Below are 27661 nucleotides of genomic sequence, written 5' to 3'. Positions count from 1 at the left end.
ATTGTCATCATCTATCTTCTCATCTCACCATTAGGCTGAAGGCCTTGTGAGGTAGGAATCATGTATCTCCTCTTTCTATTATCTCATCGTATGTGGCCAGCATCTTGTAAAGTTGTTTGGAAAGGAATTCCTACCTGTACAGGGCAGATGAGGGGAAGGGGGCTTGGGGATTTCTCTAATCTTACACAGCCACCCTCTGTCAGAGCCAGCAGTAGGCCCTAGGTTATCATCTTTAGTTCCAGGCTCCTTTCCTGGAAGAAAATGCCTTAGAAAATCCCTTTATAAACAATTCAGGATGTGATAGAGTTCAGAGATTCTTAGAATTGCGAGAAACCACAATGGTTACCTAGAGAAATGTCCTCATTTTAAACAGTAGGCCTAGAAAGGAGAGGTGACTTATCCAAGACTGTGGGGCAAGTTAGTAGAAAGATTGGAGTAATGAAAAAACAGAGAACAAAACTTGCAGTTACCAGATCTGGGATTTAGTATTCACTCTGACACTTAGTTCCTAATGAATGACCTATGATATAAAGTATAATTATTCAGATTCAAACCAAGTTGACAATGTCTTTTCTGTCATTGTCCTTGGCCTATCTACATGCAAATAATAGTTTTCTTCTTAGTAAGAACTCCTTTTATTTCACTTGGCACAGGCACTGTTTATTGAATTGCTTTAAAGTTTTTTTTCTTGACTTATATTTTCTTGCAGTCTCCTGGCTTCTCCCAGCTGCAGCCTCTCCTCCCCCAGCCATGCTCCCTGCACCTTCCCAGCTCCCCATCCTCTCACCAGCCTTTTGTTTTCTTCATGGACACCAAGTCAACCAATTAGCATTGCTTGTCTCCTTTCCTGCTGTGCTCCACATACCCAACTAAGACTATTTCCTGGTTGCCATCCTGAACCAGGCTGCAATTGCTAAAATATTAATGGCTCCCTTTGTGAAAAAGAACACCGAAGCTTCTTATTATAAATTAAAATTGCCAGACAGGCGGAAACAATGATATGGAGGAAATAAAGCAAAACTCTAATGTGAAAAAGTGTTTTAGGAGTTAAGGCAGGAGAAGATATCCTTAGCCCTGCCTTCCCCATCACAATGCTGGGATCTTGCAGTGGGAAATATCATCACCATTGGCTGAGAGTCACCATCTTGACCACCTAGATGGGGTGTATGGAAGGGTAGGCGATCCCTGTGGTTTTGCCTGGCTGGCTCTTCTTCTGGGTCCACTGGGAGAGAGCATGAGGGAAGAGCAGCACGGATCAGAAAAAAAAAAAAAAAAAGGCAATCTGCTGTGGATAAAGAAAAGAGGGACTTCCTGTGGTTAAAAATTCATGTGACATCTTGGGATGAGGAAGGTTGAAGGATGCTGAGAAAAGATTAGACTAAACTCAAAGGCCAAGAAATGTGATTCCTTCCTTTGTTTAATCTTAAGCACTTAGCACTTTATGTCTTAAATATCTGATTCCCCCACTACACTCTGTCATTGTCATCATTGTATTCCTGGGGCCTTGCATGGTGCTTGGCACAAACCACAATGCTAACCAGGATTTTCAGAATGAATGGATAAATAATCAGCAAGGGAAAGAGTAGAGAGCAAAAACTGACCCTGAATATTTTCAGCATAGTGAATGTTAATAATTTTATTTCTTTTGTAATAAAGAGTACAAATGGTTGGGAGCAGGACATCACAGGAGGAGGAAAGATAGCGCCATTTCTGCAAAAGAACTCCTGAGCCACACACAGAAGGAAAGTGGATCCCCAGGGCAGCCTTTCCCACCAAAAAAGTCAGGCCCAATCCAGGAGAGTTTGCCAGTAGCTCCCCAGGGTTCCAGGGTGTCTGCCAGCCTTCCTAGGAATCCTGGGCATGCCTCTAGGTGCCAGTGACTCAAACTCCTTTTTCCACTTCCCAGTTCAACCTGGTCACTCTCATCCCCACAAGTCCCCAATCTGAGTCCCATTCTCTGACCATTCTCTGCTTCCTTGTTTTTAATCTCATTTGAGAGTGATCCTCACGGGTTCCCCTGGCCCCTGCACTCATTTTCCTTACTGGGTATGCTAACGTTTGTCTTCTAATTCAGGAAATCCTTCCGACCCTGTTTTCAGCTCTGCCTCCAAACCCTTCCATTTCCCCATTTCACCTCCCAGTCTCCTCACTCCTGGAGCAAAGAGCTCTGCACTTGGATTGCTAAGCATGCATGGCTCATGTGGAGCAGGGGAGTGGGAAGATGTCCTTCAGGGCAGAAAGCCTGCTTTTGGTGGGGACCCTACATATCATTCAAACAGGCTTAGCTGTAGAGAACCTTCACTGCACCTCTCCTCCAGTTCTGCCTGTCCCCTCCACTATGCTGAACTTGCAGTTCATTCTGCAGTAAAAAGCAGTAGCCAGGCTGCAGCGGGTGTTCCAGAAGCCCGGCTGTAAGCATGCGCACTGTATATGTGGTGTGCAAGGAAGCCATCATCAGTCATATAAAGCAGTTGCTATGGAACGTGTGAAAGTGAGAAACATGGTTTAATTGTGGATTTTATTATAAGTGTGATACTAGTCAGAAAGGCCCAGGAAGTTGGCATTGCAGTTACCAGCTCAGGGAGAAGGAAAGAGAGCAGCAGAAACTTCTATAGGAGATCCAACTGATGTTAACGTATATGGACACCCTCCGGTCTCCTGGCCCCTTTCCTTTCACCCAGATTTGGTATGTGGCAAATCTAAACATTTGCAAATTCACAGTCGTATTCAGTCATGCGGCACATTATGAACTTCCACTGGCGATCCCTGTGGGAGGGAGAGTCAGAAAATGAATGTTAGTGAGAAAGGACATGGCAGGAAGAATCGCTGCTGGGGAAACAGCAGCAGAGAACGTTTGGAAGATCTGGGAACTGAAGGGACACTTAACCTCACTTTGCTCTTAGAAGACATCTTTATGCAGTTTCCCAAGAACCGACAAATCTGTGAGTTCAGGTCACCCTTGAAGGTGACTAATTAGGTCACTGGCTGTGTGGAGGCCTCTGTTCACCACTGGTGGTCAGCTCACCCCTGCTGCCTCCAGAAAGTACCTCTAGGACCTGTGGGTTAACAGCTTGGAATAAAAGCGTTTATTTAACATCATCTCCATTTCATTGTAAAGAATCTTGTTTTAGGCTGGGCTTGGTGGCTCACACCTGTAATCCTAGCACTTTGGGAGGCTGAGGCAGGTGGATTGCTTGAGGCTAGGAGTTTGAGACCAGTCTGGCCAATATGTGGAAACCCTGACTCCACAAAAAAATACAAAAAATTAGCTGGGTATGGTGGTGCATGCCTGTAGTCCCAGCTACTTGGGAGGCTGAGGCGCGAGGATTGCTGGAGTCTGGGAGGTTGAGGCTGCAGTAAACTGGGACGGTGCCAACACACTCCAGCCTGGGTGACAGAGTGAAACCCTGTCTCAAAAAAAAAATCTTGCTTTAAAAAGTCCATCCATTTTCCCACTGACTCTTTCTGAGCACTTAGCATATGCTGAGTGCTCACCATGCACTGGGCTCTGTGCTACACACGTGTTTCCCTTCAGAAAACACTGCTACAGAGGAATAAAAAAATCCCTTAAAGTAAAACAGAAAATGGCTGCCATTCTGGCATCACAAGAATTGTTATGAATTGCCTATGTGTTTAAGTGGTTGGGGATGGGAAGAGTGTACTTAGCATTACTAAATTTTGAAAAATGTGGTGTGGATACATTTCAAGGAATGTTCTTTGCTCGGGGCAAATTTATGTTCTTTATTCATCCATTTAAGAGAAATGTATTGAGCGCCTACATTGCATGACACTCCTGTGGTCTAATATTGTTGAACAGAGGTAATGATAATTGTAGCCTCTAACATATCTGGCATTGCACCAGATGCTTTACGTGTTTTCTCTTTTAATCCTCACAACAAGTCATTGTTTAGGTGAAAAACCAGGCTCAGAGAAACAATTAACTTGCTTTAAAGTAATACAAGTAATAGGTGACAATTTCAGATTCGCCGTTTATTGTACTCAAATCTTGGTCTTCCTCTTAAACCACACTGTCTGCCTAACTAGGTAATCTTAAGCCCAGAAGAAAACATGGCTGCCATGCCCTTTGCACAGTCCTGACAAAGGGCAAAAATGAAGAGTTTTTCCATTTTTAATTATGCAAATCATTCCAAAGCTTGGTGGGGTCCTTTACAAACTCAGAATTATCTATCTCCCTTTTCAATCTGCAAGGCCTCTTTTCAACAATTTATCCTAAACACTATGACTAACAAGGCCTCCATCCAGCTTCTAAACTGAAAAATGGGCTGATTGCTCTTAGTCCTAGGAAGCAGGGCTCACTCTGCTCAAACAGCCTAAGGCAGGCTTTCTAATTCTGAGTCTGTTGCTCCGGGTCATTTGTTTAGAACAATTGGGTATAGAGTCCCTCAACACAAATCTGGGTGATCAACTTGAGAGTCTGGGTGATACCAGGGCCTGGGTGATATTTTGATTCCTGCAATTGTCAAAAGAGGCCATAGATTGTTTTAGAAGGAAATTAGAAAATTGGTGGCATGTGGGTTTACCAAATGACTGTAATCACTGCAGCCAGGTCTTCTTTATCTGTGTACCAGCAAACACAGATAAACAAGATCTTATGATTAGACATTCAAACTACTCTTTTAAAAGGCTATTAATTGATGCTGAGCAAAACTCAGACTTGGTCCTATGAAGACCAAATGATTCCACTAGGTTCAGTCTCTGATTTCACACCAGGACAGTGGGGGCAAATTTGCTCCCCAAGGGAATACTTGGCAATGTCTGCAACTTCTTTTGGTTGGGGTAGGGTGCTAATGGCATCTAGTGGGTAGACTAAACATCTAGAATACAAAGAATTATCTGGTCCCAGATGTCAATAGCACATAGATGGAAAAACTGCATTCTAAGAGGAAACCACTATGATTTGCGTGTGGAGGGAAAGCTCTTGCACAAGGAGTCCTGTGCAAGACAATAGTTGACAATAGTTCTACAAGCTGGTGGCCTCGGCATCTTTCAGCAGAGCAGAAGAAACTCAAGTTGTGGATCATTAAGCTACTTATTTTTGATGACAGTAGCAAAATTGCATGAGTATATTTATTTCATTTTGGGGGAGGATATTCATTTTAAATTAATGCAATCACATAATATTTCAGTTTTTCATGATTCTGGGTAATCCACATAACCAAAAAATTTACTGAAAAGTGAATTTACTGAAAACTGAATTGAGCATTTTAACTACTCAAATATATTTATTTCATACTAATCTTGGATGGCACTCTTCCTTTACTGTATTAATTCCTGCTTTCTTAAACAGGGAACATAGAACTAATTTTCTTGTTGAGCTGAAGTCATCATTTGGAGCATTGAGCGCCCCTATTATTTCGTTTTGCACTTTGGGGATCATGGCCCTGCTAAATGACAACCCATGTTCTTTGAGTTCTTGAACGTTTCATTTTCTTTACTTTTCTTAAGCGTATTTGTTGTCATGTCATCCAGCTATTTATTCTCATTGGTGGAATGAGTTTCATTCTAAGTAGTATATACTCAGTTCCCTTTCTAATTTGCTGCTTATAGAAAATTGGTAACTAAGCTAGTTTAAAGTGTATCTAAAGTAAAAATAAGTAATGTGTGCAAACTGAGTGGTTTGCCTATGGGTAAACATAAAGTTTTTTGCTGATCAGCCTGCAACATACATTGTGCCTTTCCAGAGCTACTTAATGTCTTTTTAAAAAAAAAAAAAAATTCTAGGTCATATTAAATAAGTTAACTTTATTTAAGATGTAATTCTGTTTGAAAACACAGACACACATCAAAGATGTGTCACACTCAAATTCATTATAGCATACTATCTAATGAGTTAATGTGTTATTCAGTTTGCAAAATATTTATCGGTAACTTTTCAGGAATTCATTTCTGTGTAAAGTGATTATCAGCTGAATAAAAGTAGGCCAAACCAATCATTAACACCTGAATTTACCCACACATTTCTCTATATTAATAGGAAGTACAATTCTCGTTTTCTTCTTACTGTTTTAATGTATTTGAGATACGATTAAGGAGTTGATTGTGAGAGAAAGGTGATGAAAAAAGTGTTAGTGCTGTTTTTATCTTTAGGCCATTTAAATTCTCTTCTTTCATTAATTTTTGCAGCTTTACTGAGGGATTGTTAACTCCTTTCATTTCTAAATATGGCTGGTAGATGCTGTGGTCTGAACGTTGGTGTCCCCTTAAAATTTATATATTGGAACCTAATACTCAATGTGATAGTATTAGGAGGAGGAGCCTTTAGGGGGGTGATTAAGCCATGAGGGCTCTGCTCTCATGAATGGGATTAGTGCCCATATAAAAGAAGTTGAAGGGAGCTGGCTTGCCCTTTCCACCATGTGTGAGGACACAGTAATAAAGCAACATCTCTGAAGCAGCAAGCAACCCCTCACCAGACACTGAACCTGCTGGCTCCTTGATCTTGGATTTTCCAGCCTCCGGAACTGTGAAAATAAATTTCTGTTGTTCGTAAGTTACCCAGTCTAAGGTAATGTGGTATAGCAGCCCAGACTAAGTAGGTTCTCTGTGTTTCTTATCTCCAATCCCTTTTCTTTCTCTTCTCTCTTCTTTCCTAAAACCCAAAGTGGGGATGATATAGAGGCACAGGGTTGAAGGGGGGCCCATTTTGACAATGGGCACTCATCTAACCATATTTGCCTTCTCCTCTTGGTGTTTCAATGAGGCAAAGTGCTTTTTGAGATTGAGTGAGGGAAAAAGCTTAGACCATCAAGGGATACCGAGTTTAGGACTCTCTGCTCTTGAGCAGGCTGGAAGCCACCCTCATCTCCAAGGTGAGCAGCTCCATGAGGTGAGCTCGTGAGAACAGCTCACTTCCCACTGCCTCCCATTTTCCAGCCAAAACTGCAGTTAATCCTTGACCAGGTAGGAAACTAAGATAAGGAAAACCTCAGGTCAAAGTTCCTGCAGAAATATATGTGCATGTAAGAAATTTGCACTTGTATTCTACATATATGTGTGTGTGTGTGTTTATAAATTCCTGCAGGTATAATCCTTGCAGGAAGTTAGTGCCAACTCCTTTAACCCTAGCCTATGGGGAAGGGGCTATCTTTCTCACCTTTCCACTGCAGAGAAAGTGGTTGTTGCTCCTCGGATATAGTAATCATAATTGTAGGAAATCATGTCCATTTCCTCACCATAGTGACCTGGATATTCTGTTGTTAGCCTATGCAGGAAGAACAAAAGGTTAGAGGAAAATGAAACACATTATTATTGCTGGGAGCAAACAGAAGACACACTATGAAGAAGAGATGGAGTTTGAGCATCTTGGCAAATCCAGACTGAAGTTAAATAACATCCACCAAACCACTCCAGGCTGTGAAGAAACAGCTCTTCTCCCACTTCTCATCTTCCTTTTCTAGGCCATTAAACTGTACACTGAAAAAGATGTAGATACCTCCCCAGGCTTTGGAATTATCAAAATAACTTTGGAATTCTTTTTTTTTTTTGAGAAGGAGTCTCGCTCTTTCACCCAGGCTGGAGTGCAGTGGCGCGATCTCGGCTCACTGCAGGCTCCGGCCCCCGGGGTTCACGCCATTCTCCTGCCTCAGCCTCCCGCGTAGCTGGGACTACAGGCGCCCGCTACCTCGCCCGGCTAATTTTTTGTATTTTTAGTAGAGACGGGGTTTCACCGTGTTCGCCAGGATGGTCTCGATCTCCTGACCTCGTGATCCGCCCGCCTCGGCCTCCCAAAGTGCTGGGATTACAGGCGTGAGCCACCGTGCCCGGCTGGAATTCTTGATATTGATTAATATCAACATTATTCTTGTGCTATTCAAGTCAATAAGACAATGTTTTCAAATTTTAGATTATGATTCATTAGTTGGTAACAAAATCAATTTAATTGGCTTTAAAAGAGACATAAAATAGAAAAGAAAATATCAAAGCATGCATCGCATGCAGTAAGGATGAGTCTATGTATGTAAACATTTTGTTTCAAATATATATGTGTGTCTGTTTATAAGATGTACATATTGTGATAGTTTAATGTTTCTTATTGTGAGTTACAGTCAACAAAATGTTCAAAAATTATTTAATTAAAATGTAAGCTCCCCAAAGGCAGAGTTTTTGCCTTGTCCACCATTGTTCATCCAGCACCTAAAACACATACATAATAAATATTAACTGAATAAATATATGGCCTGGGGAAAGTCAATTAATCTTAGTTTTCTGATCTGTAGAAGAATAAAGTCTACCTTATAGGTTTGTCATTGGAACTAATAAAAATGAGTGATGAGTGTGCTATACTAGTACATGGTTGGTGTTGAATCACTAAGAACTATTTTGTTTCTTCTTCCTCTTCCTCCTTTCCTTTCCTTCTCTTCTAATATTGAGTAAATCCTGAGCCTTCATATGAGTAGGTCCATGGTAGTCCATCCTGGAATAAAAGTCTAGAATCCCCCAGTTCTCATAAGGGCTTTGCCACTGGAACCTTCAGGACTGAAACAGTGCTTTTATCATGAAATAGTTCCTCCAAAGTCTTTGTCCACACTCCAGGGCAGCTTGGAAAACAACTAGTTTGTGAGTGTCATTAATTTCATCTGATTTGGGTTTACCAGATCACTGTTTACTAATGCTAGAAAGATCTTCTCCTCTGCAGACTGATGGTGGTCTTTCTCTAAGATTGTCATTAAATCATGAAAAGATTGATTTATAAACTATAAGGGCTCCTAGGAGGATCTCAGTGCACAGGTGGAGCAAGATCAATGGTTAGCCCATTCTCTTGGTTCATAATCATTTCTTTTACCCATTATTCACTAACCCTAGTTCTCTGATTTGACTTTTCCTAAGACATAATTATGCACTATCAGGATGCCAAGTCCAACCCAAAATGAGGTACATGTGTTTTTGCTTAATGTGTTCATGAAAGGAAATAAGGCCCTGCGAATCCAAAAACTTATTTTGTGCTTCTAAAGAGATCCAGAAGCAGGACTTTATCTTTCAGGTAAATGTCTTCTTTTTTTTTTTTTTTTTTTGAGACCAAGTCTCACTCTGTCACCCAGGCTGTTGCGCAATGGTGCAATCCCAACTCACTGCAACTTCCGCCTCCTGGGTTCAAGTGATTCTCCTGCCTCGGTGTCCCAAGTAGCTGGGATTACAGGTGTGTGCCACCACACCCAGCTAGTTTTTGTATTTTTAGTAAAGACGGGGTTTCACCACGTTGGCCAGGCTGGTCTAGAACTCCTGACCTCAAGTGATCCGCCCACCTCAGCCTCCCAAAGTGCTGGGAATACATGCATGAGCCACCGCACCCAGCATGGTAAATGTCTTATAAGTAGAACTAATAGGGCCTTACTTGGATCCCACTGATTTATGATCCATGAGAATTCTAACAAGGACTGTATTAAAGTTAACCAAAGGAAAGAGAGGTTTGCTGAGAACGTGAATAATGCAAATTAGAATAAGAGGTTGCGTGGGGATGGGGGTGTGTGTGTTTTCCTTACTTCAGGGAACAAAAAATATTTTCTAAAACTTTTGAAGCATGTCTGGATACAATGTGTAAAAATTAATTACCAAGTTTTGTTGTTGTTGTTGTTGTTTTGTTTTTTTTTTCTTTGCTAAGGCAGAATCTATATACAGCAACACTGCATTAAGCTAAATCCAATTGCCAAAAGTATTTGGAAATTATGAGGCTAGATTTTTATTTTTTAAGTTTTTACTGACCACTCTGATCTGTCTTCAGGTACTTGGATAAATACCACGGAATAAATTGGGAAAGAAAAGCTTACCTTTTAAAAAAATCAAGAAGTTTTAAGCTTCAAAGAAGGAAAATGTTATTTAATGCTTTCTTTAATTAGAATTCTGTATTGCTTCATTTTTGGTAGTGACCTGACATAAGCCCCCTGTCTAACTGGACAGTTTGTCTGAGAAGCCTCTTTGTGAGGTACTGATGTCCAGTGAATTTCTAGAATGTCCTAGAGAAGTTGAGGTGCGTGACCATTGGTACATTTTCTCCTTGATCCCAGACAGGTTTTGTTTTGTTTGACTTTTGATTGTTGTTATTTTGTCTTGTTTTTATTATAACACCATGGGATTGAGTTTAGACTGTCCTAGAGAAACCTGGGTAAAGGAGGATAGGGAAGGAGGTTGGATATCGATGGAAATCTCTCCTACTTTATGAAATAAAAATGCCAACGGAGAAATGACCCAAATCACCGGTAGAAAGTGAACCTCCCAAACACCGTCCATAGGAAAAACTATTGTGTCAATGTGGTCCAGGATGCTGTATTCTGTATTTTCAAACCAGATACATGTGGCTGCATTTAGCTCTTGATGACACTGCATGCGCACGTGCACACACACACACACGCACAAAGTGTCCTAATAAGTGAAAGCCCCAGTAATAGCTCCTTAGAGAGAAAAAAGAACTTAAACGTTCAGAACTAGACACTGAGACAGGGCATAGGGACTTTTCAGGAGATTAAAAGAGGCTACAAGGAAGCAGAATGATCAGGGTTTCCTAAGCTGTGACACTGGGCTTTGCGAGTGTGGGTCGGGGAAGAGTTCAGTGTGGTTGCAGCTTCCTTGTGAATTACTAGGTCACTTTAAGCAGTTTTTTGGAAAAACACACTTCATACTGAGCATTGCCATACATTCCTAGACCAATTAAAACAATCAAACAAACCTTCAGCTTGGCAAGATGAAGAAGAGCATAGGTCAGGAAGATGTCTTTATGAAATGAGTCTACTTTTCAAACATTTCTATGGGAAGCCTTATTTTCTCCTTTCCACTAAAGTAAAGGGTTTGAATAGATTTATTCAATTTTAGCTATTACTTAATTTTTAATAAAAACTACTGGTGTGCAGGAGAATGGCGTGAACCCGGGAGGCGGCACTTGCAGTGAGCCGAGATCGCGCCACTGCACTCCAGCCCGGGTGACAAAGCAAGACTCCGTCTTAAAAAAAAAAAAAAAAACAAAAAAAACCCCTCTCTTGCATGATGGAAACACCAAGGCTGTGGCGCCCAGCTCTCTCTGACACAGTTCCGGAGGCCAGGAAGTCTAGAATCAAGGTGCTAGCAGATTCAGTGTCTGATGTGGACTGCTTTCTCCTTCCAAGATGATGCTTCTTGCTGCATCCTCATATGGTAGAAGGGTGAAAAAGGGATGAATGCTGTGCCTCACATGGCAGAAGAGAAGGAAGGGCAAAAAAAGTTATCAAGTGGGAATCCTGTATATGAAAAATACTATAGACAGGTTGATACAGGCAATACTGGAAGGATGTTGGCTTCTGATGCTGCTGCTCTCCTGAAAAAATCAGGGCTTCCAGACTTGATACTTGAAAAGATTTGGGATTTAGCCGACACAGATGGCAAAGGTATCCTGAACAAACAAGAATTCTTTGTTGCTTTGTGTCTTGTGGCATGTACCCAGAATGGATTGGAAGTTTCACTAAGTAGTTTGAACCTGGCTGTTCCTCCACCAAGATTTCATGATACCAGTAATCCTTTGCTAATCAGTGGAACCTCTGCAGCTGAGCTCCCATGGGCTGTAAAACCTGAAGATAAGGCCAAATATGATGCAATATTTGATAGTTTAAGCCCAGTGAATGGATTTATATCTGGTGATAAAGTGAAACCAGTGTTGCTCAACTCTAAGTTACCTGTGGATATCCTTGGAAGAGTTTGGGAGTTGAGTGATATTGACCATGATGGAATGCTTGACAGAGATGAGTTTGCAGTTGTCATGTTTTTGGTATACTGTGCACTGGAGAAAGAACCTGTGCCAATGTCCTTGCCTCCATCCTTGGTGCCACCATCTAAAAGAAAAACGTGGGTTGTATCCCCTGCAGAAAAAGCTAAATATGATGAAATCTTCCTGAAAACTGATAAAGATATGGACGGATTTGTGTCTGGATTGGAGGTCCGTGAAATATTCTTGAAAACAGGTTTACCGTCTACCTTACTAGCCCACATATGGTCATTATGCTACACAAAGGACGGTGGGAAGCTTTCAAAGGAACAGTTTGTCTTGGCTTTTCACTTAATCAGTCAGAAGTTAATCAAGAGCATTGATCCTCCTCACGTTCTTACTCCTGAAATGATTCCACCATCAGACAGGTCCAGTTTACAAAAGAACATCATAGGATCAAGTCCTGCTGCAGATTTCTCTGCTATTAAGGAACTAGATACTCTTAACAATGAAATAGTTGACCTACAGAGGGAAAAGAATAATGTGGAACAGGACCTTAAGGAGAAGAAAGATACTATTAAACAGAGGACAAATGAGGTTCAGGATCTTCAAGATGAAGTTCAAAGGGAGAATACTAATCTGCAAAAACTACAGGCCCAGAAACAGCAGGTAAAGGAACTCCTTGATGAACTGGATGAGCAGAAAGCCCAGCTGGAGGAGCAACTCAAGGAAGTCAGAAAGAAATGTGCTGAGGAGGCCCAACTGATCTCTTCTCTGAAAGCTGAATTAACCAGTCAGGAATCACAGATCTCCACTTATGAAGAAGAATTGGCAAAAGCTAGAGAAGAGCTGAGCCATCTACAGCAAGAAACAGCAGAATTGGAGGAGAGTGTAGAGTCAGGGAAGGCTCAGTTGGAACCTCTTCAACAGCACCTACAAGATTCACAACAGGAAATTAGTTCAATGCAAATGAAACTGATGGAAATGAAAGATTTGGAAAATCATAATAATCATTTAAATTGGTGCAGTAGCCCACACAGCATTCTTGTAAATGGAGCTACAGATTATTGCAGCCTCAGCACCAGCAGCAGTGAAACAGCCAACCTTAATGAACATGCTGAAGGCCAGAGCAACCTAGAGTCTGAGCCCATACACCAGGAATCTCCAGCAAGAAGTAGTCCTGAACTACTGCCTTCTGGTGTGACTGATGAAAATGAGGTGATTACAGCTGTTGCTGAAAAAGTTTGTTCAGAACTTGACAATAATAGACATTCAAAGAGGAAGATCCATTTAATGTAGACTCAAGTTTGCTGACAGGTCCAGTTGCAGATACAAACTTGGATTTTTTCCAGTCTGATCCTTTCGTTGGCAGTGATCCTTTCAAGGATGATCGTTTTGGAAAAATCGATCCATTTTGTGGTGATGTTTTCAAAGGTTCAGATCCATTTGCATCAGACTGTTTCTTTAGGCAATCTACTGATCCTTTTGCCACTTCAAGCACTGACCCTTTCAGTGCAGCCAACAATAGCGGTATTACATCGGTAGAAACGTTGAAGCACAACGATCCTTTTGCTCCTGGTAGAACAGAACAGTTGTTGCAGCAAGCGATTCAGCCACAGACCCCTTTGCTTCTGTTTTTGGGAATGAATCATTTGGAGATGGATTTATCGACTTCAGCACATTGTCAAAGGTCAAAAATGAAGATCCTTTTAGTTCAGCCACATCGAGCTCTGTCAGCAACGTAGTGATTACAAAAAATGTATTTGAGGAAACATCGGTCAAAAGTGAAGATGAACCCCCAGCACTGCCACCAAAGATTGGAACTCCAACAAGACCCAGCCCTCCACCACCTGGGAAAAAATCCATCAACAAATTGGATTCTCCTGATCCCTTTAAACTGAATGATCCATTTCAGCCTTTCCCAGGCAACGATAGCCCCAAAGAAAAAGATCCTGAAATGTTTTGTGATCCATTCACTTCTGCTACTACCACTACCAATAAAGAGGCTGATCCAAGCAATTTTGCCAACTTCAGTGCTTATCCCTCTGAGAAGATATGATCGAATGGGCCAAGAGGGAAAGTGAGAGAGAGGAAGAGCAGAGGCTTGCCCAACTAAATCAGCAAGAACAAGAAGACTTAGAACTGGCTATTGCACTCAGCAAATCTGAGATATCAGAAGCATGAAGAAATCTCTTGTTCTTTGGCAACAATATAGTACTCTTCTTCCTGAATACTGAAACTATTTACAATGTGTATCAAAACTACTTGTGAGCATGGGAATACAAAAGGTTTGAGATTTCTGTAAATGTGACAAAATTTTAGGATTTTTTTCTTCATTACAGATTCGTCTTTTTTCTTTTTTTCTTATAAAAGCTGTAAGCCAGTCAGACAAATTCACCTTCACTTAGGCCCCTGTTCTGGTGTACATTTACTGTGAGCTTTTGCCTGCCTGTGCTATTTTACTTGTAAGGCTAGAGCACCCAAGCTTCTGCCTTCTGGAATATAGAGAAATAGTTTCGCCCTGCACTACCCTGTTCTGTAGTTATTCTGATGATAGCCAGTGAGGTTCTTAAAGTTTGCAGTATTCTCCCCTGATCGGAATGGTTGAGTCAGGATAAGGGAAAGAATATCTTATTTCTTTTATGATTGGTGCAAATTGGCTAAAGTGCATTTTTAAATTTCCTCTACTTAAGTTGTTTTTTAGAGACAAGGAAAAATATTTTGCACAGATTTACTCCACTACGGAAAAGGGACGCTTTAGGTTGAACCATTACAGCCTCAGATTCGATCTTTTCCTAACTAAAAATATTAAAGCCTCATGTGTGAAATAAATTTTTAAAAAGATTTATCTGGATTTAGAGAATTTTGGATCAACAGATACCTCTCAGTGTGTTTGCTAATTAATAAAAATCAGTTGCTTACAAATAAAGTTTGTAAGAAAATGTTCATTTTAAGTGCTAGATAGTGGAGAAAATTTATCACCTAAAATATACCCATCAGTGTAACGCAAGCAAAAGTCTTAACATGGCAGCCATTCTGCCTTTGCCGTGGCCCTGTCCTGTTTAGTTCTTAGGGGGTTAATTTTTGTACTTTTGCAGAAGAAACTTCAGCAAGCTAGAACTGGAAGGTACTTTAATTTTTCATATATATATATTTTTTTAAAATGAAGGCTCATTTACTTGAAATGTAAAAACTTTCACTGAATACAAATAGAAAACGTGACGTGTTTTATATCATATTGCTTTTTGTCCACCTTTGTGGTTTAGTTTATTTACTCACTTCATGTTTTTCACCTATAAAATTGTCAAGCTAGCAAAAAAACTCTTGTTTTTTTAATTGGGAGAGAAGAGACCTGCCAGATTATCAAACCTCTTCATGTTAAAAGACCATCTCCTGTAAAAGTGACCTAGTGGACAAGCTGAATTTGAAATAGACTGTGAAGTAAGCTGTAACTTGTCATTTTAATTTTGTTTAACATGGTTACTTAATTAGATGATGTATTGAATACCAAGATAAAGAAAAATGCACCTAAAATCTAATTAGAATTCTCTGGGTCACCAAGTCAAGGTGGTATTGATCTGTGTTAATCTGAGTAACTTATTGCCTAGCCTATAAATAAATTCCAAAATATCCAATTCATTTCTTCTTGAAAAAAAAAAAAAAAACTACTGGGCTGTGTGTGTGTGTGTGTGTGTGTGTGTGTGTGCATGCGCACTTTCAGATGAATGACTCTCGTGGTCGTTTCTCACTTCACAACACTTTTTCTGCTGTCAAGATGAAAGACAGAGAGTTGTTCCAAAGCTAAGTAAAAACTTGGTAACATAAAGCCACTTGTACAACTCTTGTGTCAGCTGAAGCTGATGGGAAAAATTAAATAATATCTTAGTTACGAGCTGAGGGAAATCAGTTCCAATGAAGAAAATTTTGGATTTTTCTCATCTAAGATTCTTGAAGCTCTAAAATTATCAACAGATCCAACTGCACTCAATGAACGTTTGCTATGATACAATATCATAGACTGAGCTGCTGCTGATAGATGTCTCGGCTCCTTTGCTACAAGAACAGACATATTGCAGAGCTGAGTCCAGATATATGCTCTCACATCCATTTTAGAAAGGGAAATAGAAATACAATCTAGTTATATACAGTGGCCAATTTTATTCATTGTCAGAGGTTTGGTTGAGAACTGATTAGGTTTTTAATAGATAAAGTAAAGATTTTCAATCTATTCCCTGATATAAAGTGACTCAGCATGAGGTTTTGTGAAAACCCACCTCTACGAGACGTTATTCAGAGCTAGACACTTTTCTTCTATGAAAGCCAAACTTCATAGCACTGAGATGTGTTTGTTGCAGCCGTTTCACTTGGGGGAGTTAGGACAACTGGATTACTCGGTGTCACCTGGAAGCTCCTCTTTTAGGACTTTCCCTCCTATTGATGTGCACATGAACAGATGCAGTTTCATCTCATGGTTAGGAACCATCATATCCCCAACCTTGGCCGACTTTGTGGGGACACCAGAAAAGCACACACCACAGACTCCCTACCATAAAAACTGGAAAAAATCCCCAGCATTTACATATGAACAGATCAGAATGGGTACCTGAGGAAGCCATACTTCAGCTTTTTAAAAAATAAGAATAAAATTAGAATGTCTTCCAAATGATCTTTTATAGCTCATCTCATGCTCAAACAACATTTTAGAGAAGCTTCTGTTGGTCATTCAATATTGAATTCTGTTTTTCTTCTATTTCTCCACCACTCAATTAGCACCTTACTTTAAATATCCCATTCTAATGTCCTGTAACATGTCAGCTGATACAGTTTGGCTGTGTCTCACCCAAATCTCATTTTGAATTCTCAGATGTTGTGAGAGGGACCCAGTGGGAGGTAATTGAATCTTGGGGCAGGTCTTTCCTGTGTTGTTCTCATACTAGTGAATAAGTTGCATGAGAGCTGATGGCTTTAAAAATGAGAGTTTCCCTGCACAAGCTCTCTTTCTGCCTGCTGCCATCCACATGAGATGTGGCTTGCTCCTCCTTGCCTTCCACCATGATTGTGAGGCATCCTCAGCCACGTGGAACTGTGAGTTCTCCATTAAACCTCTTCCTTTTGTAAATTGCCCAGTCTCAGATATGTCTTTATCAGCAGCATGAAAATGGATTAATATATCAGCACTATATATTTAGCAAGATAATAGAATACTGTATAACATCATGATGGCCAATATAGTGAGCTCTTTGAGGGATCACTGGTGCATGGAATCAAATATGCTTTTATGATCTGGTTCAGAGGTGGGTTTGGAGGAGAAACTCAACATTTCTGGATTTGATATGTTGAGGTTGGCTTGCATTTTATATATTCAGCTATAAAGATGTCCCTTTCTGACAGTCAAATCATTGAGAAGTTTGTTAAATAAAGCCAGTCTGTTCATGATCAATCTTCTTGCATAATGCTTTTCCAGGTAAGCTATAAGGAATGAACATATTTCAGATTAGTTTAGTTTGTCTTTATTAGGAGCTACATCAGACCCTCTTTGAATTAGTTTTGCAAAGACGGAAAAAATAAACCCCAAATGGAGTTAGGTGTAAAGGAAAACAGCCACAGAGAACAATCTCCCGGCTTCTTCCCACAAGAGCTGGGGAGTGGCCAAGTGGGACCTCTGGTAGTCACCCAAGTGCCCTTCTCCGCACAGAAAATCTGAACCCTGGGGCTCTGGGGTGTGAGAAATAAAAACAAATGTCCATGTTTGACCTTTTATGGCATTTTGGGACTTTATATTTCAAACATTTCAGACATGTATCACAACACGAGGGAATAACAGTTCCAGGGATATCTGTAGCTTAAATGAGTAGAGGAAAGTCCCTGAACACTTTCCAAATTGCTCTCTTGGAACTGAGTTTCTAACTCACTGTCCAAGCCCAGGGCTAGTCAGTAAGCACATTCACTTTGACTCGTGTTGATTTTCATTAGCCACATTTTGTGGTGGTCACCCTGGGTCTGCATGTCAGTGGGGGCTACTTCACCTTCAACAGCTCCCCTCCAATTAAAATAGCTTTATTCTCTGTTTTCTACCAGATGCCTACTGTGCTATTATGTAATGTTTCACCTGTAGAAGTCTTATTCCTCATCTAGAGACAGCTCAGTACTATGCAAAGAGCATGGGATTTGGAGGCAGATAGACTGTTTGAGTCAAGTTTGGAACTTTGAAGGGAACCACAACTTCTATAGCTCAGTTCCTTCATGTGTATGATAGTATCATAATTTTTGTGTGTGAAGATTAAATGCAGTAACACATGAACACATGGTAGGTGTCAATAAATAAATATTATCATTATCATTAGTAGGGTCTCACCCAAAGCCTATGAATTGTTATTATTTCATATCCATTCACATTCATTGACTGCTTAAGTGAATTAATAAATAGAAGTAAGAATGATTGCCTCTAGAATCTATTATAGTAGAGGGAAGCAGAATAGATAGAATAAAGCATCAGATTTGGTTTGTAACTGAGAGGTTTACTTTGTTCTAAGTAGCTGGCCTTGGGCTAACCAATACTTAGCCAGACACATCTATGATATTTCTGCTTTTGAAGTTTGAACATAAGGAGAGAGGTATCACCTATAATGCAGGCACCAAATACAGTCGATATGGTTTGGCTCTGTGTCGCCAACCAAATCTCATCTTGAATTGTGGTTTCCATAATCCCCACATGTCACAGAAGGGACCCAGTGGGAAGTAATTTAATCAAGAGGATGGTTACTCTCATGCTGTTCTCATGATTGTGAGTTCTCACGAGATTTGATGGTTTTATAAGGGGCTTTTCCCCCTTTTGCTTGGCATTTTTCCCTGCCATCATGTGAAGGACATGTTTGATTCCCCTTCTGCCATGATTGTAAGTTTCCTGAGGCCTCCCCAGCCCTGTGGAACTATGAGTCAATTAAACCTTTTTCCTTTGTAAATTACCCAGTCTCGGTTATGTCTTTATTAGCAGTGTGAGAACGGACTAACGAAACAGTCATCAGTGGCATCCGTAGGGGATTCATTCCAGGACCCCCATGGATACCAAAATCTGCAGAAACTCAAGTCCTTGATCTAAAATGGTGTAGCATTTGCACATAACCTATGAATATCCTCCTGTTTACTTTAAATCACCTCTAGATTACTTATAATACCTAAGATAATGCAAATGCTATGTGAGTAGTTATTATACTATATGGTTTTGTATTTGTATCACTTTTTATTGTTGTATTGTTATTTTTATTTTTATTGTTTTTTTCTGAATATTTTTGATTCAAAGTTGGTTGAATTCTTGGATAGGGAACCCCAGATATGGAGTGCCAATTGTACATGTCTACATTTTAAATATGGCACAGTAATTATGAAAACCATTCCAGCAGATGAAAGGGATGATCGATTTTGCTCAAGTTCAGAGAGGCTGCTGTCTGCACAATGAGTGCTATGTACATCATGCAATGGAAGGCAATGGTTTTAGCAGGGCACAGAGCATCTAAACCCAATATAAGTTCCTTTAAATTGTGATATCTACTCCAATTTCCTCAAAACTTAAGTATGTCCATCTCTATAGTATAGCTTCCAGCTTGTACAGAGGACCAGTATGGAAGCTGCTCTTCTTTTTTATTTTTTTATTTTACTTTAAGTTCTAGGGTACATGTGCACAATGTGCAGGTTTGTTACATATGTACACATGTGCCATGTTGGTGTTCTGCACCTGTTAAATAACATTAGGAGATATACCTAATGGAAGCTGCTCTTCTTACCAGGCCTCTGGGAGCTGAATTGCAGGAGGCTGTCTGGGCACAGGTGGCATATGATAGGCACAGCAATGCAGGGCCCTGTGAGATTGTTCCTGTCCCTAAAACAGCATTACAGGAGTGAACATGCAAACATTCCCTATCTTGTATTAACATCTGAACAAAGAGGCTAGGAATTAAAGATTAGCTTTGACTGGGTGCTTTGGGGTGGGAGAGATAAGAATGTTCTAATCAACTGACGTTGTTAACTAGAACTATACAGGAATTTTAAAAAATCACTCTCTGGCTTATGACTTGCACACAGAGAGCTGGGAAGTAGGCAGTGGAGAATGCAAAGTCTGAGAGACAGAATATCAGGGTTGAAGAGAAAAGTAAAGGTCATCTAAATGGATGCATTATTTTATGGTCAAAAGATATTATCCAATGAACCTAACGAAAGGCCATGGGTCTGGAGAAGAGTCATTTAGAAAAGAAAATAATTCACAACCATCAGATCCTGGGACACAGAGTCTCTGCCTGGACAGTAGGCAGTCTGGTGTGCAGCCTGCAGCTGCTGAGCTGTTTGCAGAAGAGAGGTTATGACAAACAATGTCTAAAGGGTTGTGGCAACTTCAGTGACATGTGTTTGTGGTTTGCAGACCACTAGACTAAGAATTAGAAATTTCATATCTAAATAAACATCTATAAAATTCACATATTCATCCAATCCAGTGGAGACCATTTCCTAATGGCATGTCCACATCTATCAGGAATTTGCTTTCTTGCCAGAGTCCAGTGAGGCTGTAATATCCAACGAGAAACTGCACAAGCTGAAATAAGAGCAGCACCTTGGTTCCCACCAAACAAATAAATCCCACACTCATTTGGGAGTTGGTTGGATGATTTGTTTTTTCCAGCCCAGAGTGATGATATTTCTGAATCCCTAAGTGCTTACAAACGCAGGCGCTAGATGCTCACTTTGCTAGTTCATACAGTGTCAGGCTGCGTGCTGAAGAATGCCTTTCAAAGAGGGAAGGGGAAAAATGTCGTTCCCACCCACATGGGTCCAGTTCCCTGGGAGGTAATTCAAGCTAATTAAAGTCATGTAAGGGAAGGTTTCAGATAAGAGGGTTATCAGCATTTCACTGTGGGAAGGTGCAGGAAAATGAGTTCTCACTTCACTCTGTAAGGCTGTTAAAAGGATCAAATAAAATAATGTACATGAAAGAAGTCTTTGTCAACTATAAAACATCATCACATCAATGTCGGGTTTCACCATTGTTACTGTTCCTAGGGGCTTGCAACATTCAGTTATTCATTTGACACATTTATTAAGGTTCTGTTTTGTGCTGGGTAATATCCTGGAGATGTTGAAAAAATAAGACCTAATTTATGCCCTGGAGGCATTTAGAAAGACATATAATATAACATCATGACTCAGGCAATTTAAAGATGCCACTAAAATGTCTAGACACACCAGCAGGATAGTGAGTCATACACTGTGTACCATGGTGCATACTTGAATCTTGTTCTGCTGCTTCTCCAATGCTTTCTTTGAAAAAATACCATTTTATTTGGCGACTGTGATAGCTCTCAGCTCTAACACCATGCCTTCAGAAATAGAACCAGCCAGGTGGAACCACACCTTAGTGGGACTTGTTTCAAAGTTGACTTGTCAGGCCTTTTGGAGTAATTCTCTGTACTTTCCCCCACCTTTTGGCTCTACAGACCAACAGCCACATGTCTGGATGGTAGGATGGGGTAAGGAAGGGTGAAGGGTGTGGGGGTTGGGGTGGGTGGGGAGGGGTGAAGTCATTGCAGATAAAGGCTTTGGGTAAACCTTGTCAGCAGAGACATGGATATCTCTGGCAACTCAAAATTGCTCATCTTTATCTATCAATCTTTAACGTTGAGACTTTGTTCCGACATATATGTCTATATGATCATTACATTTTTAGCATCTTAGCTGGTGAATTGCATCTAAGGGAGCTTGAGAAGTCATTTCTAAAGTACGTGAGAGGAACGATACCTAGTATCTTGGGGAAGCAGAAGTATCCTGGAACCAGTCTCCAGGTGACCACTGGAAACCTGGGGCATCATTAAAACAACGGTGGAACTGGAAACACAAAGACCTGTCTTTTTCAGGTCTCAGCATTCAAATAAACAGATAGGAAAAGCTTCAAGAAGCAATGCTCAGAGTGTTAACACAGATCCCAGAGATCCATGGAATATGGGAATTCCAGGAAGATTTAGATGCTTACCCCTTTCTCTCACACATACTTTCATCCACCCCTTATTTCTGCTGTTTGACAACTTTTCTTTCTTTTTTTTTTTTATTATTTTTGAGTCAGAGTCTCACTCTGTCACCCAGGCTGGAGTGCAGTGGCGTGATCTCGGCTCACTGTGAGCTCCGCCTCCTGGGTTCACGCCATTCTCCTGCCTCAGCCTCCCGAGTAGCTGGGACTACAGGTGCCTGCCACCACGCCCGGCTAATTTTTTTTTTTTTTTTGTATTTTTAGTAGAAAAGGCATTTCATCGTGTCAGCCAGGATGGTCTCGATCTCCTGACCTTGTGATCTGCCCACCTCGGCGTCCCAAAGTGCTGGGATTACAAGTGTGAGCCACCACGCCCAGCCTTGACAACTTTTCTAAAACCAGTGAGCCTTAGTTCCTTGCCTGCCTGATCACCCAAAGCCTTGAGGCCCAAGCCCACTCCCTGTTGTTGTTCTGTTTGGGCAGGGGCCAGCCAGCCATGATGGCATGGCCACAGACACAGCAGGCTCTCCCACTCATCTCTGCAGAGACCTCGGGCCTTGCCGTGATGAGGAATGTTGCTGCCTCAGCTTACTCCTCTCTGCCTGGGGAAGAATGAGTTAGTAAATCCAACAACAGACTGTCCAACTGGTCACATGTCTTGCTCCTCTGCATAACCAACCCCTCTCTCAAGTTCTGCTTCCTGCAATGACCTGACACCTGCCAGGTTGTTCCTGGGCAGAGTTTGCCTTTGAATGTCCTGTTAGTTGGTGAGGAGGCTGGGTCTCTCCTGCATCTGGGAGGGTGAAGGGGACTCTGCTTCAAGACAGGTCAGCTCTGTGTGATCATAGACAGTGGCAAGGCCAGAAATATATTACCTTATTTAATGCTCATAACAAAAAGTAGGCTGAAGTCATTCGTTCATCCAAACAAACGCTATGTGCCTGGCATTATTTATAGGGCTTGGCATATGCCAGCACAAAGATCTCTGCTTGTGTAGAGCTTATATTCTAGGCAGAAGTGGAGGGATGGGGGAGAGTACAGAAAATTTTATGTAAGAAAATTATATTTTCTGGGCCACTTCACATTATATACACCCTCCACAATTGTTAATGTGGGTATTTGTTCAACAGTTGTTAAGAAGTCACTATGTTCCAAGCACTATACTGGGCATTGAAAATACAAAGATCAGTGAGTGGCCCCATATCCTCCAGACACTGGCAGTCCAGGTAGAGAGGAGCAACTGTACACAGGTGGTAAAATGCAGAAAGTGCTGTGACAGAGGCATCTACAAAGGGCACAGAGACACAGCCACTGACATCCAGGCCTCCAGCTGCCCCTAGGCTGTCCATGTTCCCCTTCCTCCCCACTGCAGCCCGTGCAGGGCTGCCTCCTCACCTCCTCACTCTTTCCCCTGCTCCTGAACCCACTCTTCTTAGCCACCCAGCATACCCCAGCCCTGATGTGTTCCTTTGGAGTCTGATTCAGGGAAAGTTATACTAATGTAGTAAGTAAATTCGCTGACTATTAGGTTTTGCTTGCTCTTTCAGGTAATTTACATACATTTTAACTAGCTTTTAATGCCTTGCAACAAAGGGAGGCTGGTTTCCTTGTGGGAAGTGCCATTCTGTTAATAGACCAGGAATGAGAGATTTGTGGAGGCCAAGCTCCTACCTATTCTCCCCTTTCATTGGGGCACACTCATCTTTGGAACCTCCTTCATCCTCTCAAAACAGTTCTGGCATCTGGATCATCTTTTGCAAAAGTGCCTTTGGAGTTAAGACATTTTTAGGGTTCAGCACAACCTGAAAGATCTTCTAGTCCTTGAAATTTCAACTTATGAGCCAGGGGTTCTTGGCAGTGTGTTCATGAATGGCCTTCAGGTAGTTTAAGGACTCCCGAAATTCTCTGCAAACTTTTGTATTAACATGCTAAGTGCATTTCCCCCACTGAAGACAAGGTCTGTAGTTTTCATCAGAGTCTTAAACATCTTGGAGACTCAAAAAAGGTGGTCATCATTTTAGGTGATGTGCTTGAGCCTGCAGAGTTATGAGAGGGAGGGGAGAAGGGGAAAGGGGAAAGAGGGGAGGGAAGCGAGGAGAGGCCAGCACAGAGACTGAAACTCAAGTTTCTTTTTGCCCAAACTAGTGATCCTTCTACCTCCTCCACTGCAAGAGATCTTTAGGTCTTTGGTTCAGGACCTAACCCAGTTGCATCATAATCCTTTGCCAGGCCTGTTCACCCGCTGTGGAGGAGTAAAAACTGCTTTATGGAAGCAGTTTTGAAGAACTAGAGGAAGTTTCTGCTCCATCATACAGGGACAGGTGACTTTGAGCTCTGAATTTACTATCGGTCCTTACTTTAAAAAGAAAAACGTTAAGCTTTTGGGGCTTTGTATCCCTAGAGATACTGTGTGCCACTGGGCATCTGTGGAGTAAGCTATCTGATTGCAAAGAGTAAGCATGACCTGTGAAGCTGTCCTTGCAAGCATCAAACTGTAGAGAGATCAATCACTTGAGGGAGCCAACCTTCACATGTTGACACTTGTGGATCCCCTTGCCCAAGGCAGAAATGCCTGGCTTGTTTTCAGATTAAAAAAACCTGCGCCAGTTGTGTTATCAACACCCAATGTAAGGCATCAGGGCAAATGACAATATACACATTCTCCTAGTCAGTCGGAAGGCTGGGTCAGGAGATATTCGGCATCAGCCCAGGGATAGGGAAAGAAACAAAATACCAGAGGCTGGAATTCCAAATGGATCCGGAAAACAGCACAATCTTTTTTTTTAATTTTTAATTTTTAATTATTTCTGTGTATAACTATGTACTAGACTATGACCCATGAGAGGTTTGGTTTCTCCCAGAGAGAGACTGCAGGAAACTAGGTTCCCAAATAGTCCCTGCAGCCTTGGATGTGATGAGAAGTTGCCAGAAGTTGGGGAGAAGGAGAACAGCACTGGGATGGGAGTCAGTAGGCCTAAGCTTAAGACTTGGCATTCCCACAGAGTAGGTGGGTGACTTTGGGCCAGTCACTGCCGCCTCTATGGTTCTGTTTTCTTTGCTGCCAAAAGAAGGATGTGGGGGGTTGGATAACCCTAAAGATCCCTCTTGGCAGGAACAACCTCCTAAGTCATTCATTCATTCTTGTCTATATGCCAGCGCTGCCTTCCAGGCTTGTGTGTGACCCTCAAGTTTACCTGAAGCTAGAAACAGGGGCCAGAGCACTTCCTAGGTGCCTCTCCTACCCCAGCAGTCATGAGGGTTTGGTCGGCTGCCAGACTCACCAGCAGGAATACGGGCACCTCTTGCTGTAGCGACAACAGTAAAACTGCCACTCCCGATCCAGCACTGACTCGAAGTAGCGGCTCTGGAATCCTGCCACCAGCCCATTGTTGGAGCACGTCTGGTACCTAAAGAGAAGACAACCCCAGGAACCTAAGAACAGTGACACGTACACAGATCCCTCCCCAAGACCCCACTGCCACAGTTACACACTCTTTCTCTGACCTAGATTCCTAACAATTTATTCCATTTTATGCAAATAGTAGTCTTTATTATATTTGTAGAAATAATATAGCCCCACCATTAAAATTTAAGTGACTCAGAATTTTCTAACTGAACAAAATTTAGAGAACACTGCCCCGTCATACCTCTTTCAATATATATTGTTAGATGGAAGCCTGCATAAATGGGTGGATCTAGAATTTTACATTTAGAATTTTACAAATTTGAGATTGTATTATTCATGCCATTTAAAATAAAAGATATTATAATTCATTTTACTGGAATTTAAAATAAAAAGAAGACAAAGAGAAGCACAACGTATTGATGAATTTCAAATAAACATTTCTTCTGCCTAAGAGTAGAGCCCTGGAAATTGAGCACAAGGATGATCATTCGTTCTGCCCCTATGCAGCATGCAAAGCCCAGATGGGCATGGTGAATGTGCCCAGGGCAGCCCAGTAGGAAAGCTGGGACCACAACCTGGGTTCTTGCTACTTACGCAGGAATCTTTCTACCACCCACAAGACCATAAGCTCTACAAAGCCAGGGCATGTTTTGCTCAGAATTCTATTCCCGGTGGCCACCAAGAATCCTGGTTGTGGAGGCAGTCCTTACAGAGTTGCAACAGGCCAATTGAATGCCTCAAACTCTCTCTAAAGATCCCTTTCCTGTCCTAGCTGCCTAGTCCTAATTCTTCAAATATATAACCACTCCACTCCCGTCCATAGACCAGAAATAATCCTTGCTCTTTCATTCTACCTGTGCTGCCGCTGGTCTTCACAGCACCTTTCGAACTAAACATTGGCTTAGAATAGTACAATCATTTCTTCCTTTGTTCCATCTCTAGTATGATTTTCTCCCATTCCTGGGCCCAATTCCTATGGTGTCTTCAGGCTTGCCGCTTTTTGCTGTGGTGATGAGAACACTATTTTCTACCTGGCCACAGTGGATTTCCACAGTTCTTGCTACTTATCCAGGAATCTTTCTACCGCCCGCAAGACCATAAGCTCTATACAGTCAGGGCATTTCCACTGTTCTTGCTACTTATCCAGGATCTAGAATTTTACATGTAGAATTTTACAAATTCAAGATTGTATTATTCATGTCATTTAAAATAAAAGATACTATAATTCATTTTACTGGAATTTAAAATAAAAAGAAGACAAAGAGAAGCACAATGTATTGATGAATTTCAAATAAAACATTTCTTCTGCTTAACAGCAGAACCCTGGAAATTGAGCACAAGGATGATCATTTGTTCTGCCCCTACACAGCATGCAAAGCCCAGATGGGTATGGTGATCCATGGCCCTTTGATGAAATCCAGTGGATTTCCACCTTATAGAATGAACTCTTTCACAAACCCTTCCAAAATAGTTCTTCAGCTACCTCTCTTTCTTTGCATTTCCCACCATCCCAGCCATTGGTCTGTCCCCTCTTATGAGTGGGCAGAGTCAGAGCAGGCAGTTGTCTATGTGCATGGCCAGACAGCTGCTGGATTGCAATCTTGTATTTCATGGGAAGATAAGTTTCTAGAAAATATAATGCATAAAATAAGTACCGTGTGCTGACTGGTGAGAGAGGCCTTGCTGACACACAAATTGTAACATTATCAACAGCTAGATTTCATTTATTCTTTTCCATTGCTGAAAATGAACTTGCAGATCTAACAAAATTAGATATTAAATATATTACTTAGGTATGGTCTGGTGGAGCCAAGATGGCCGAATAGGAACAGCTCTGGTCTACAGCTCCCAGCCTGAGCGGCACAGAAGACGGGTGATTTCTGCATTTCTGTTTGAGGTACCAGGTTCATCTCACTAGGGAGTGCCAAACAGTGGGTGCAGGACAGTTGGTGCAGCGCATTGTGCACGAGCCAAAGCAGGGCGAGGCATTGCCTCACTCGGGAAGCGCAAGGGGTCAGGGAGTTCCCTTTCCTAGTCAAAGAAAGGGGTAACAGACAGCACTTGGAAAATCGGGTCAGTCCCAACCTAATACTGCGCTTTTCCAATGGGTCTGGAAAATGGCACACCAGGAGATTGTGTCCCGCACCTGGCTCGGAGGGTCCTATGCCCACAGAGTCTCGCTGATTGCTAGCACAGCAGTCTGAGATCAACTGCAAGGCAGCAGTGAGGCTGGGGGAGGGGCGCCCGCCATTGCCCAGGCTTGCTTAGGTAAACAAAGCAGCCAGGAAGCTCGAACTGGGTGGAGCCCACCACAGCTCAAGGAGGCCTGCCTGCCTCTGTAGGCTCCACCTCTGGGGGCAGGGCACAGACAAACAAAAATTCAGCAGGAACCTCAGCAGACTTAAATGTCCCTGTCTGACTGACAGCTTTGAAGAGAGTAGTGGTTCTCCCAGCACGCAGCTGGAGATCTGAGAATGGACAGACTGCCTCCTAAAGTGGGTCCCTGACCCCCAAGCAGCCTAACTGGGAGGCACCCCCCAGTAGGGACAGACTGACATCT

The 27661-nt window shown here is 41.7% G+C and overlaps 1 protein-coding gene and 1 pseudogene across 1 annotated transcript in view; one reads left to right on the top strand and one right to left on the bottom strand.

Moving 5' to 3' along the window:
• Positions 1-1609: 1609 nt before the first annotated feature.
• Positions 1610-27661, bottom strand: part of DPT (dermatopontin) — a 44550-nt gene continuing 18498 nt past the window's right edge. The window contains exons 2-4 of the mRNA XM_030824012.1: positions 24977-25102; positions 7115-7222; positions 1610-2766 (exon numbers count right to left, since the gene is read on the bottom strand). Coding sequence (XP_030679872.1) covers positions 2700-2766; positions 7115-7222; positions 24977-25102 — 301 coding nt within the window. The 3' untranslated portion in view covers positions 1610-2699. The remainder of the gene's footprint in view (positions 2767-7114; positions 7223-24976; positions 25103-27661) is intronic.
• Positions 10199-13870, top strand: LOC115837503 (annotated as a pseudogene).

The sequence above is a fragment of the Nomascus leucogenys genome, chromosome 12, assembly GCF_006542625.1.
Source record: "Nomascus leucogenys isolate Asia chromosome 12, Asia_NLE_v1, whole genome shotgun sequence".
In the NCBI taxonomy this organism is placed as follows: Eukaryota; Metazoa; Chordata; class Mammalia; order Primates; family Hylobatidae; genus Nomascus; species Nomascus leucogenys.
Note: the sequence above shows the minus strand (reverse complement) of the source record. Positions and strands in the feature narration are given on the sequence as shown.